The following is a 14,552-nucleotide window of genomic DNA, read 5'->3' as shown; positions in this document are numbered from 1 at the left end:
ACTTTATCAGTGCTAGGAGCGCTGTGTCACCTGTTCTGAATCTGGATTGGAGTGTATACTTCAGTGGTAAAGTACATCGTAATAGTCGACTGTGTAGAGCACAAGTTCTCTGAGAACAAGCCCACTGCTCAAAGTAGGCCACACACAAGACTGTCCATGCTTCGATGATGTTCACAGATAACGTATAAATAATTTCCCATCTATTTCAGAGAAATCGCCTACAGTTCTTCCTTGTGATCTGACCTCACCAGTGTCAAGTGGAGCCAGTGGCTCTTAATGGACAACTTTCGATTTTAACACAAAGTACATTTTAACAAAACATTTTACGTGATCTATATTCCGATTTGAATATAGTGGTTTACCTAATATTTTATGATTCCGAAGGGACGCCAGACTTGGTTCACTCCTTGGTGGCTTTTTTTTTTTTTTTTTTTTTTTTTTAAATCACTGAGTGTTCTACCGTGTTGACTGGCCTTTGGAAGAGAAATACAGGTCCAGTAGGTAGGTTAAGAGGCCCAGAAATGTTCGCTGTCTATAATTAATAATGATAATAATAATAATTCATTTTATTTTTAAAGCACTTTTCATTCAAAGGAATCTCAGAGTGCCTACATATTAGAAAATAACTATAATACAATAAAATTAAAAACAAATTTAAATATTAACATAAGCATAACAGAAAAGATTCAACACAAGGCCAGAAATGCCTTCCTGAATAAAAAAAGTCTTAAGTCCAGCTTTAAAGGAATCCAGCGTCTGCGTTGCCCTTAGGTGGTCAGGGAGGCTGTTCCATAAATGTGGCGCTGCCGAGCAAAAGGCCCGCTCGCCCATGGTGCGACGCTTGGTTTTGGGGACGCGGAGGAGCAAGCTGTTTGAAGACCTGAGGGTGCAGGTGGAGGTTTGGGGAGTAATTAATTATTGCAGGTAGGGAGGTGCATGTCCATTTATGCATGTATGGGTGATTATAAGGACTTTGTAGTCTATCCGGAAAGAGACAGGGAGCCAGTGTAGTGAGTGTAATATTGGTGTTATGTGCTCATGTTTCCGGACCTTCATCAGAATCCTGGCAGCGCTGTTTTGGATGTATTGCAGCTTCTGGATGTTCTTGCCAGTGATCCCATAGAAGAGTGAATTACAATAGTCCAGTCTTGAGGAGATAAAGGCGTGGACAAGCTTCTCTGCATCTGATAGGGTTAAAGTGGGGCGGAGTTTGGAGATGTTTCTTAGATGATAAAAAGAGGTTTTGCACAGGTGTTTTATATGATCATTAAACTATGACGACGTACAGTAAGTTATAATTGTGGGCAAGGGACTACAACCTGCCGCTGTTATTTCACCAATCAGATCAGAAACACAAATAGTGGCTGTCTGACGAGCAGCTCATGCACTAAATTTCAACCAGTCTGAGTAGTAGGTCAGAGATAATTGTCTTAGTAAGCAATGGATATCATGCTATTCGCTTTGTCAAAGGAGTTGCTTTCAGGACCCACCAAGTATGTTGGTTGGTCCCCTCTAGCAGACAGGAGGGAAAAACACTGTCTTTTATTTGTTTATAAGCCTTAGTGGGAAAACTGCCTAATTATCTCATGTCAAAGATTAAAATCCATCTGTCATAACACTCTGTCTAAGAGCCTCATCTCCCTTGAAATCCCCCTTATCAAAACTAAAATACGCAGCTCAAAACAATTAAAGGAGCACTTTGAAAACACATCAGATCTCAATGTGAAAACAAATTATGTTGGATATCTAGGCTATACTGATATGGACAGTTTAATGTCTTAGTAACGATAGGATGCCACATCCTTTGATTGAAATAAAAGTTTTAAGCCTACAGAGGGTTACATTTTATAGACACCCCGAAAATCAAAGTGAACAAATTATGTGGTAGTCCATTTTGCCAAAATAAAATTTCTGCTACTCAAAATGCTTCTCAATATCTTGTGTGGCGCCCACTTGCTTTTATGCATGCTTGACAACGTCGCGGTATGCTCCTAATGAGACGACGGATGGTGTCTTGTGGGATGTCCTCCCAAATCTGTAAGGGCCTCATTTATAAAAAGTTGCGTAGAAACCATCCTACATTTTGTCTAAGACGTTTACTGAAATGAATGTAAGTGAGATCCAAAGAAAACGAACGTAGCCTCTCTAGCCTGTAGAGGTCTGTGGATATGCCTCCCCAGACCATCACTGACCCACCACCAAACCAGTCATGCTGAATGATGTTGCAGGCAGCATAGTGTTCTCCTTGGCTTCTTCAGACCCTTTCACATCCATCACAGGTGTTCAGGGTGAACCTGCTCTCATCTGTGAAAAGCACAGTGGCGAACTTGCCAATTCTGGTGTTCTATAGCAAATGCCAATCGAGCTCCACGGTGCTGGGCAGTGAGCACAGGGCACACTACAGGACGTCGTGCCCTGAGGCCACCCTCATGAAGTCTGTTTCTGACTGTTTGGGCAGAGACATTCACACCAGTGACCTGCTGGAGGCCATTCTGTAGGGCTCAGGCAGTGCACAACCTGTTCCTCCTTGCACAAAGCAGCAGATATCGGTCCTGCTGATGGGTTGAGGACCTTCTAAGGCCCTGTCCAGCTCTCCTATAGTAACTGCCTGTCACCTAAAATCTCCTCCATGTTCTGGAGATTGTGCTGGGAGACGCATCAAATCTCCTTGCAACGGCACACGTGGATGTGCCATCCTGGAGGAGTTGGACAATCTGTGCAACTTCCGTACGGTTAAGAAATCGCCTCATGCTCCCAATAGTGATTATAAATCAAGCTAAAGCCAACGATAGTGGAACATCAGTCAAAGAGATCAAGAGGGAGAAACATTAGAAATGGCCTCCACATGCAAGACCAGTCCTATTTTGGGGGTCGTCTCATTGTTGGCCCTTTAGTGCACCTGTTGTAAACACCAATGCAGCTGGAACTGATTAACAACCCCCTCTGCTACTTAACTGACCATGGCCTCGTTTCCCGAACGCGCACTTAGCCTAGAAAGCACTTGAAATCGTTCGTAAGAGGAATCCTACGTTGCAGACGGGTTTCCCGACGCGGCACTTAGCTTAAGTGTATCTTTCGTTGAGAAGAATTCTACGTGTGGTCAGGACAAGTAGTAACTTCACACTTAGCGATGCAATCCACCAGGGGCGTCATTCGCCCTATTATAGAAGAAATCCAAAGGATGTTTCTGTGTATAGCACATCATGAGAATGTCATTGTTTCACCTGCCTATTCCCATCAAAATAGAAATAAAGAATATTGAGTATTTGAAAATAAAGATTAGGCTATACAAAACTAGTGCAGTGCCCGTAGGAATTATGCATTCTGTAGTGTTAGCAGACGTAGAGCTGTTGGGTAGTGTAATGGCAAGACATATTTGCACTCCACATAGGTACAGGTTACACTGAAGTATTATTGTGATGCATGTTTCCTTTTCATTAAGAAATGTGTTAATGGTAGCCTTTTTGGAGAGTTACCAACAAAAGTTGAGTTTGAGATTATGTAGTGGATGCAGTTGAATATAGATGTCAACGTTGCTGTCTAAACTATAAACTAAATGTCATAAAGAAAGACATTATTTAAAATGAAGTTATGGTTGAAATAGGATCACTTATTTATTGTAAGGGTAAGTGTAGGGTAAGAATGGTCATGCAGTTGGACTCAAATGTAGGTTAATTTTATTGAATGTATGTAGCCTACTGTACTGTATGACTTCGATGATGCTAGCTTTGACAGCCCACTCTCAGACAGATCGTAATAAATGTCCTTACAATGGGAACACAGTTTAAATAATCTGCTGGAGATGGCGTTACTATCCCCGCCCCGAATTCAGTGCACAGTGCACATTCGATGCACGCATAGGCTAGCTAATTTCACAGCAATTAACGTAAACAGGTTAACGTGACGTAAACAGCTCCTAAGAGATACTTAAGAACTCGTGCACGTTGCGCTCGTGCACCTGACTTTAAGTTGATGGTTGGGAAACGCACGTAAATAGAAAGTGTTACTTAGTCTACGATGTCGCGAAAATCCACGTAGGCCGTTAAGATACGTCGTTATCGGGAAACGAGGCCCATATCGTTATCAGAGAAGTGCAATTGAATTCATGCCATACCCTGATCAAAAATTGTTCCTTTCATTTTTTTGAGCAGTGTAGTTAAAATAGCTTTGAAGTTATTTGCTTCCCATAAATGGAACACTGTTCAAGAGGACTTGAAACTAACCCAGTATTTGTCTGTCAACCAGTTTAAGATCCTTTTCGATGCTAAGGATGTGCCTCAGTGCTGTTGTTTTAAATCATTTTCTGATTTGATTTTTTACTTTCTGTGGGTTTTTTTAATACTTAAATTCTGAGTTGTATAATGTGTTTTGTTTATTTATTTGATCAGTTTTGTCTCGTTATGGTTTGTTTATTTATTGTTCATCTATGTACCCTCAATCAGGGCATTGCTGCAAAAGAGCCCTGTGCTCAGTCAATTCTCCCTAAATAAATAATGATGATGATGATTGCTTTAGTGCAGACAATGACAATAACTTCTGTAATGTTAGGGCTGCATGGTTAACTGCTAGCACGACACCGAAGAGGCAATTCTGTTGGCCATGTGTGCTGTTTGAGAGCTGGAGCTGGAGCTATATGTAAGGGGTAATGCATAGCTTGGCCCGGTGGTCATTGTGTAAAAATAAATCCTGACGGGACGATACATTATCCCACTAATTATACGGTTACTTGCCAAAATGATAGAAGCCATTTCTGGTCATGCAGATTTTAAGAAGGATGCCAAGGCTCCTTTGGTCAGGTAGAATCAAACATGAACTCTGTTGGTCCAGTTCGTACTGTAGAAATGGGCAGTGGCAGAATCACACTTGCCAAAACACAAATAGACGTTCTGCTCTGGAACGTACATTTGAACTGGCTAAAGCATTGTTGTCGTTGAAGCCTTTAGCAAATTTCCTTGATCTCTGTCGACATATGTTCATGTTTCCTTGTTCATTTTATACTTAGTAAATGTATTACACACTGGTCATTTAAAGGTGTGGCCTTAACTTGCTTTATTAAAAACATGTGATTGGAGTTAGCATCAAATATTGTTTCTGTAAGAATCTTTTTTAATTCCCTGGTGTTGTTGGCTATACGAGAGCAGAATCGGAGGGTCTTTCAGGAGATTCTTTTAATTAAAAGAAAAGTACAAACACATGTTCTGGCGCCACTCATGGTGACTGCTACCATTCTAAACAGAATCAAAAAACAACCCCCCCACCCCCCCCAGAATACCAAAATAAACCCAGACATGACATCATCATGACATCTCTCAGAAATGAGCCAGGATTAAATTCCACACATGACAAAAAGAAAACAAGAGGTGAAGATTCATGTGTGGTATTAGAGAGAGAGAGAGAGAGAGTGTGTGTGTGTGTGTGTGTGTGTGTGTGTATATGTATGTATGTATGTTTGTGTTCAGCACCTGCAAGTATGAATATGTGTGAAGGATCTGCAGGTATAAAAGAGGTGTGTGTGTGTGTGTGACAGACTGACAATGGAGACGGCAGCAGAAAGTTGAACATGATTCCTACATCAGTTCCAGGCGGCCCCTTAGTCGCTGTCGTCTGACCCGTGATTGGACGCTTCCACCTCTGACTCTGACTGGCGAGGGGATCCCACGGAGGCAGGTCTGGGGGAGGGGGGCGGGGAGTCGCTGATGGACCCTCCCCTACTGCGGCGACTCTGTTCAGACTCAGAGTCCGACTGGGGGCGTGGCCTACGCTTAGCCCCGACCTCACTGCCCGAGTCATCTTCTGATTGGCCAGACCCTCGGGCGCTGGCACTATGCCTCGCCTCTGAGCCACTCTCCGATGCCAGACGCTTCCTGTGGGTGCGGTCCTCGTCATCAGAACCAGAAACACTGTCCCGTGGGTTCCTACACACACACACACACACACACACACACACGTCAACATCAGCCATTTTACTTAGAATTAGCTGAAGTGTAAATAAAGCTCTATGAAGGCAAACACCAGACACGGTCACAAACACACACACACACACACACACACACACACACACACACACACACACACACACACACACACACACACACACACACAGGTATGCACACACAGTCACTCACACACACTTACACACGTACAGACACACAGGTTCTCACACACACTTACACACGCACAGACACACATACAGGCACACACACACACAAAGCCTGACCTGTCCTCCGCGATCTTGAGGCCATCTTCATCAGAGGAGGAGTCCGAGGAGGAGATGATGGCTTTGGATTTGATTTTCCCTTTGAGAGACGGAGGCATGCGCTCAGGCTTGGCCTGAAACACACACACACACAGACACACACAAGACACACACACACACAATATTAATGGCAAACATTACAAATATGACATACTGAGGTCAAAAGAAACATTACACACAGCAAGTGGCTGACCTTCACACACACATACACGATTATTTTAATTTCTCTCTGTCACACACACACACACACACACACATATCTGACCTTCTCCATCTTCTTTTTGGGGTTGCGTTGCTTCTTCTGCCGTGATCCTCCTTCTCCATCACTGCCCTCTTGGGGTCTGAAACCATACAAATAAAGTTTGATTTGATTTGATTTGAAACACACACACACACACTAGGGGTGGGCGATATATATCGTCTGCGATAATATCGTCATTGTTGTTCAAACGATGTGCAAAATTACATTATCGAGTATTTAAATGACTTCGGCAAAAACAATGACACGCACGGGGAAACTGTTAGCGACTAGTGGGCCTACGTGATCACGTGACATGGCTTCTCGCATCCACTTTGCAACAGGTTAGCAGCGCATGGTGATGTCTGTTGTGCCTCCGTTGGTGTAGCATAAAACGTGAGTTTTATTAAAACGTAGCGTGTGTAATCTGTAGCTATTTCATTCCGTTTGTTAACCTTTCCTGCTGTCTGTCTCTGAACGTAGTTGAATATTGCAGGGGAGTCAAATGCTCCACGGCCGAAGTAGATTGCATGTTTTTAACTTCAGGGTTAATTCCCTTTCCTTTACGTCTGCTGCTGGTTAGTAAATACAGACAGCAGGAAATGTTAGCAAACGGAATGAAATAGCTACACATTACACACCAGGGTTTTTTCTAAACAAGGGAACAGGGGCGCTGCGCCCCGATACTCCCGGCGTGCGCCCTCCTACCGAAATGCCGACTGAACCTGTCAGACTTGGATCTGTACTTACATGCTGCTGTACAACATATATTTCTCAAAACGATATTTTCTCCGCAAAAATATCCCAACACCATCACCTGACAATGTGTCTGATCCTCAAATAACTTATAATTACTCAAAAATATTCCGATCCGAATTGGAGTTTCCCAGACCGAGTCGACATGTTGACATGCTAACGTTAAAGTTATTAGCAGCTTTGCCGGCTGACGTGCGGCTCGGCTGCAGCTCGAGTGCTCACTCACTTTTCTCTTGGTGTACAGAATTTTCATATTGTAAAACAAACATCTAAAATGCATATTTTGCACGCAATATATTTGGAAATACAGACAAAAAGCTGCCTGATTTGAATGGGGTATTTATTCATGTATATTTTGTCTTCACGCGATCTTGAGAGATGTCTTCAAGTAACGTTAATGTTCCAAACATTAAACATTCTAATGTGTGCACCGTCTCAGAAAGTTACTAGCCAGACTAGCAGTATCTACTGATAGAATGCCATGGATCCAGCAAAGCGTAAAGCTAAACGAAAATATGAAGATACGTTCTTGCCTGAATGGGAGGAATTATTTGCGGAGCGAAATGGAAAACCCCTCTGCTAAATATGCCAGACGTCACTGTCGCATTGTAAAGCCTCAAACTTGGAGCTCCGTCTCTCCACACACAATGCTAACATAGCCCTGGAGTTCCTAAAGGCACAGAGCTGGGCAGGCACAAGGTACATACTTTGAAACGTCAGTCAGAGAAACAGACTCGTTTTTTTGGAAATGTACTCTGAAGTAGGCTACTCTGAAACGGTCACGTTGGCATCGTATCAGGTGTGACGGAATATTGCTCGAGCAAAAAAGTAATATAGTGAGGGAGAGTTTGAAAATTGAGCAGAGGATATCTGACATTAACTATAATTCAACAGATGTCTTTAATATGTTTATTTTTGTGCCATATTTTTTATCTACATTCGTTAATTGATCTTCCTACAACCCACTAGAGGACACTATTTAAAAGGTTATTTTCAAAAAAGGGGAAGCAACTGCTGTGATAAAGCTCGTCTGGAGGCACATTCTGTTCCAATGCTTTGTTTTGATCACAGTCATTGCAGAGAATGAGGCCTCACATAAATATGTGGAGGAAAAGGGTAGTAGCTGCTCCTAAGCTTTCTCTCCCAGGTCAGGGCGCTCCTGCTTCACACACATCCAAAACAAAATCCCAGCAGATGTCTTCAATATGTTTATATTTGTGCCATATTTTAAATCTAAATTTGTTAATTTCTCTTCCTAAAACCCACCAGAGGACACTATTTAAAAGGTTATTTTCAAAAAAAATCTACCAGATTTTAAGGTCTACCAAAGTCTACCAAAAGTTGATAGTATTTTAGTTTTTCAGGATGACCACAAGAGCTAGAATTTCTCTCTAAGATAGCCTCAGAATGTACCATTTAATCATTCATTTTTCAAAGGCTTCGCACCGTGGAAGGGGGGGGACCCCCCTTCCACACCATCCCCTGCCTCGGGCGCGTTGCTCCCTCGGCGCGTCGCAGGGGTCTGCTCCCTGCTACTATTTTTTTCTAGAAAAACCCCTGCTCACGCTATGCTTTAATAAAACTCACGTTACTCACATACTTTCACAGCACATAAATGTTTGTTGCTACATCCACACTATGCGTCACCGTTGTCCCTCCCTGTACGTGCTCCTTAAAGGAGCCGCACCTTTTTACTAAACGTTCTTGCAATGTGAATCATTTAATTTAAATATACTTATTGGCCTTATTGTGTACGCTTGTGAGTTGAACAACGCTTGTTTGTGAGCGAGAGCATTTAACTGTTGATGCCCCAGTTTAATAAAGCCAGGCTATTCATAAAAAACGTACGTCAATGTGGCATTAGTACTATGAACAGTTGAGAAATTGATTCCGTTGGGCTGTCGGACTCGGTCCGGGCTCGGTTACTATTCTGTCGGACTGGGCCGGGCTCGTACAGAAAAATTCGCCCCGATCCATGCTCTAATGCTCATATATTTGTATTTTTGTACAATCCTGGACAGAATTTTAAGTTTAATAAGGCTGCTGTTGATGTGCAATAATTCTCATGGATGCATGCACTTTATTACAAGAGTTCAATATTTCTGCATTGCAGTTCAATTAAGTTATTTTTGTTTAAAGACAATAAAGAAGTGTTTTCCTTAAACATTGTGCCCATTATTGTAATCTCCAAGAAGGTATAACTCTGAGAATTCCAATCACATTTTTAATAAAATATCGTCTTATTATCGTTATCGTCAAAATGAAAAAAAATATCGAGATATTATTTTTTGCCCATATCGCCCACCCCTAACACACACACACACACACACACACACAATCAGTACACACACCAGTCAGAGGAACACACACACACACACACAAACACACACACTGACCTCCGTTTCCTCTTGCGTGGTTTCTTCTCTCCTCCCTCCCCCTCCTCCTCCTCACTCCCGCTGGCTCTCCTCTTCCTCCTCTTCTTCGTAGGCAGATCTTCATCCGAGTCGTCGTTCACAAACTCATCCATGTCACCACCCTTCTTACGCTGCAGGGAGAACCACATCAGAACCACATCAGAACTGCACCGAACCAGCCTCCTTCTCCAGCAGCCTCCTGGAGAGAAGCACCTCCTTTAGAGCAGTGGTCCCCAAGCACCGGGCCACGGCCGAGGCATTTGTTACCGGGCCGCACAGAAAGAAAAAATGATTTATATAATTTCCGCTGTATTAATTATTAGAGTCTGAAAAGTGTTTTATTTTGAAAAACGACCGGATTTTCCTCTTGTCACAATAGACATATATAGATCTATATATGGCTATGCTTGTCGCGTCATGCTTGTCTCGTTGAGGTTATACGTCACTCAAAAAATAAGACCGCAAACTAGCAAAAATGAGTAAAAAAAATTGCCTACAGGTTGGGGACCCCTGCTTTAGAAAAGCATCTCCTGTACCAGAAGCACCTCCTATAGGGAAACACCTCATGTAGAGCAGGACATTTCCAGAAACTTTCCATGGGAAGTTAAGCTCTGGAATTTTGAAAATGTTGACTTTTTTTGGTGCAAAGCTTGGCCTATAACAGGGAACTTAAATGTAGTTGAAAACAAGACTAGGCAGGCCTAGCCTAGCTCAGCTGGACCCTGCAAGACACTGAACCCCTAAGTGCTCCTGATGTGCAGTGTGCCATCAGTGTATAATGTAAAAATTGTAAGTCGCTTTGGATAAAAGCGTCTGCTAAATGACTAACTGTAAATGTAAATGAAAATGAAAGTGGATTTGCATACAAACACGCCCTGCAAGCTCCTTATTAGGGCACGCAGCCATAGCCACGTGTGCTGTAGGAATCTCCCCAATCCAGACGAAAGCACCTCGAGTCATGTCTAAGCGGAAAGCCAGGAAAAACGCAGATCTTTCTTAACCGGTGAAGACGTGGAGGTACTGCAGGATGTATATGTGTCCATTCTATTTCACTATGGCTATTTTAACGCGATTGGGTTTAGTGTTTATTTATTTATTCACTTACATTTGCAGTGTTTGTGTACATTTACATTCACATTCACATTCAAGTCATTTAGCAGACGCCTTTGTCCAAAGTGACGTAGGCTACAAGGGAGAGAACAGTCAGCTACGAGCAATAGAGACCTAGTGTAACAATAAATACTACCTCGTAGAATCATGACTATAAATGTGAAACGTAATTGTTAATGATACAAATATTCTCGTATTTATTATTATTATAATTATTTTAATCCGAGGATGTCTGTAGAGTTGACGTGAACGCAATCACCAACGGGTTCTCACAAATTCAACCGTTAACCCTTTTAACACAGAGTTTTTTCAAATGTCATTCCTCAACACGATTCCTCAAATAACCACAAGATGGCTGACGGGGCCATCTTGTGGTTATTTGAGGAATCGCATTTGAGAAGATTCCGGCAGAGTTGCGACTGCTATTTCGCGTTCTGAAAGTCTTCTGAAGTTCAGAAGAAATCCCAGATGAGAAAACTATGGAGAATGGCAAAGGTTTTCCTAAATCCACCGAAGTGGAGTTCAGAAGAAAGTCCTTCTGAAAGTCTTCTCAACTGCTGTCGAGAATGAGGCCCATTGTCTGCCAGAAACGTAAACCCAATGACTTTCTGTTGGTTTTGAATGTCTTTGACATTGCATATTGATTAAATGTTACACTGAAGCCATGTTCATTTTAATACCAAGTTTATTTGTATAGAGTAGGCTAACTTGTTACAGCAGTGAGAGTAAGATGTATGATTGTCAGCACAAAAGTACACCATCACCTCGATTACTCGCGGCTGTTGGGGTCCAAAACGCAAGGTGGCAAGTGGTTAACGTTATCAATTCTAGATCTTGGTTAAAACCTGATTTAAAGCAAATTCAGTTGAATTTCAACCCTGCACTGTGCATTCGTTCATCACATGCACATATTATTCCCAGCATCCTGCTCACGACAGGATGCTGGGAATTATTATATGTTGTCATGATATACAGACGTGGACAAAAAAAACCCACAATGGTCACTGAAATAACTTGAAACTGACAAAGGTAATAATAAATAAAAATGTACTGAAAATTAACTTATCAAAATCAGAGATTGCTTTTGAATTGTTGTTCAACAGAATAATTAAAAAAATAAAACTAATGAAACTGGCCTGGACAAAAATGATAGTACCCTTAACTTAATATTTTTTTACAAAACCTTTCGAGGCAATCACTGCAATCAATCGATTTCTGTAACGCTCAATGAGACTTCTGCACCTGTCAACATTAGGGATGGGTATCGTTTGGGTTTTATCCGATACCGGTGCTAAACCGATACTTTTAAAACCATACCGGTGCCTGAACCGATACTTTTTTTTTAAAGCAAGAAAACAACGATTGACGACATTTAAGAAAGGCTTTTTTATTGCCAAGGCAATTTTCTTTCTTCAAATTGAACAATATATTAACTGTTTCTTTTGTAAAAATATGAGCATAATTGTATTGTATTATTTTGTTTGCATTTATTTAATGAAATTTCAACATTTTCTGATTTGTTTCTACCTATCTTTTCTACCTTGTTTATAGTTAAATTTGTTACCTGAACACACTGAGTACGAGAAAATGTGTACTGCCCCTTTAAGAGAATAGGAAAAGTTTTGCGGTCATCTCCGTTTATTTATTAGTCTGTCTGATCTGCCGTTGACTTTTGCTTTCTCTCCCCTCGTTACACACGCAGTTGCTTTTTGTGCTAAATATAGCAACACTTTTGCCCGTTTACCTTTCGATTTTTCTCTGTTAAAAGGTTGATGGCTAGTTCTGTTTGTGCTTGCTCTGTGAAATGCTGCCTACTCTTCACTTGTTCCTATACAACCGGTGCCTACCCGGACCGAAATGTCACGCAGATTTCGGTGCTTCCTTTCGGTGCCTGAGCCGACTGTCATAAGAATGTTGCTATGAAAACACCAATGAGTGTGAGCGACACAGGACAGCGTTTACATTGGGAGGTCAGGCAGTTGTAAATGTGCCCCACGAAATGTGCCTAGCAACAAAATAAAAGATAATTCATATCGTACTTACGCCACTACCGGTACTACTAGTTAGCTGTCGCTAGTTTTCTACTGTTTTGGAACCAGCCTCCATGTTTCATGTTTGCAGCCTGAAATTATATTATTTATAAGACAACATTTTACGTAACTTTTGTTGATATAACTGCATGATTTCTTGCGGTTATTTATTTCAATTGGCTCAGGCACCGAAAGGAAGCACCGAAATCTGCGTGACATTTCGGTCCGGGTAGGTACCGGTTGTATGGAACCGGTGCCATTTCTCGGTACCCAACCCTAATGACAAGGTAAATAAAGTTAGTATAAATGACCCACACATTTCCAGTTAATTCCCGTTCATTCCCGTATGTGTTGGCATTCTATAGCCGTGATGTGTTGGCACTGATGGAACCGCATATTGATGTTTTCCTGTTCTGATTGGCTGTTGCATGGTGGTTCTTGTGTGAGCATAGACATGCTCATATGGGGAACTGATAGAACCGATCATATTGCTATTCTACTGCTGTAATAGACATGAACTAAGTGTAGCATTATTTTGTATCTGTAACTCATACCATTGGATGTGTACTCTGTGTGGACTCTGTGTGTGTGTGTGTGTGTGTGTGTGTGTGTGTGTGTACTCTGTGTGTGTACTCTGTGTGTGTGTGTGTACTCTGTGTGTGTGTGTGTGTGTGTATGCATGTGTGTGTGTGTGTGTGTGTGTGTATGCGTGTGTGTGTGTGCGTGTGCGTGTGTGTGTGTGCGTGTGCGTGTGCGTGTGCCTCACCCTGCCACCGCCTCCCCCTGTTCTCTTCTTCTCGCGGGATGTGTCCACGTCAGTGAAGGACAGCAAGCCCTTGGTCTTCTCCACGTACTGAGCTCTCTGTTCCAGAAGCTTCTTCTGCTCCTCCACCTCCTTAGAACGCTTATCCTCCTGCAGAAGAAAGACATTGTATAACACACATACGCACACACACGAATGGGCACAGAGACACACACACACACACACACACACACAACTGAGCTTCTTTTGCTCCTCAAGTTCCTTATTACACTGCTCCCCCTGAAGACATATCACACACACAGAGACACAGAGACAGACACAGAGACAGACACAGACACAGACACAGACCTGCGTCTTGCGCATCATTTGGCGCAGTGTGTCCCTCTCCAGCTCCTGTTTGGCCCTCATCTCCTTCTCCTCCTCGTCCTGCTTACGTGCACGAGCCACATGGTACTGCGCCTGGCTCAGGAGATCAGAGCACTGCCTGTGAACGCACACACACGCACACACACACACACTTACTTCAACATTTTTAAGCTATTTGTAGACATTTTAACAAACACACCACACACACACACACACACACACACACACACACACACACACACACACACACACACACACACAGACACACACACTTACCTGGCCTCTGAGGCAGCGAGGGCCAAATCAAAGCGCATCTTATCTCCAGATTTACTCAGGTAGCTGAAATACCTGAGAGAGAAAGGGCGAGCAATGAGGGAGAGAAAGAGAGAGAGAGAGAGATATAGGACGAGAAGAGAATTGTATGTAAGATAAAGAGGGCAATTCACGAGAGGAAAAAACAAGGTGTAGGGGCATTGGAGTGAGGGGTGGAGTGGTGTAGGTGTGAGGGGTGTAGGGGTGAGGGGTGTAGGGACATTGGAGTGAGGGGTGGTCAGGTCAGCCCTGAGTTTGTAGGGGTGAAAGGTCAGCCCTGAGTGTGAAGGGGTGAAAGGTTAGCCCT

The 14,552-nt window shown here is 42.6% G+C and overlaps 1 protein-coding gene across 1 annotated transcript in view; it reads right to left on the bottom strand.

Annotated features, from left to right (window-relative positions):
- Positions 1 to 5,287: 5,287 nt before the first annotated feature.
- Positions 5,288 to 14,552, bottom strand: part of ctr9 (CTR9 homolog, Paf1/RNA polymerase II complex component) — a 27,364-nt gene continuing 18,099 nt past the window's right edge. The window contains exons 18-24 of the mRNA XM_080840395.1: positions 14,210 to 14,281; positions 13,916 to 14,051; positions 13,571 to 13,717; positions 9,647 to 9,795; positions 6,522 to 6,597; positions 6,218 to 6,330; positions 5,288 to 5,915 (exon numbers count right to left, since the gene is read on the bottom strand). Of these exons, the coding sequence (XP_080696521.1) occupies positions 5,591 to 5,915; positions 6,218 to 6,330; positions 6,522 to 6,597; positions 9,647 to 9,795; positions 13,571 to 13,717; positions 13,916 to 14,051; positions 14,210 to 14,281 (1,018 nt within the window). The 3' untranslated portion in view covers positions 5,288 to 5,590. The remainder of the gene's footprint in view (positions 5,916 to 6,217; positions 6,331 to 6,521; positions 6,598 to 9,646; positions 9,796 to 13,570; positions 13,718 to 13,915; positions 14,052 to 14,209; positions 14,282 to 14,552) is intronic.

Source organism: Sprattus sprattus (assembly GCF_963457725.1).
Source record: "Sprattus sprattus genome assembly, chromosome: 6".
Lineage (NCBI taxonomy): Eukaryota > Metazoa > Chordata > Actinopteri > Clupeiformes > Clupeidae > Sprattus > Sprattus sprattus.
Note: the sequence above shows the minus strand (reverse complement) of the source record. Positions and strands in the feature narration are given on the sequence as shown.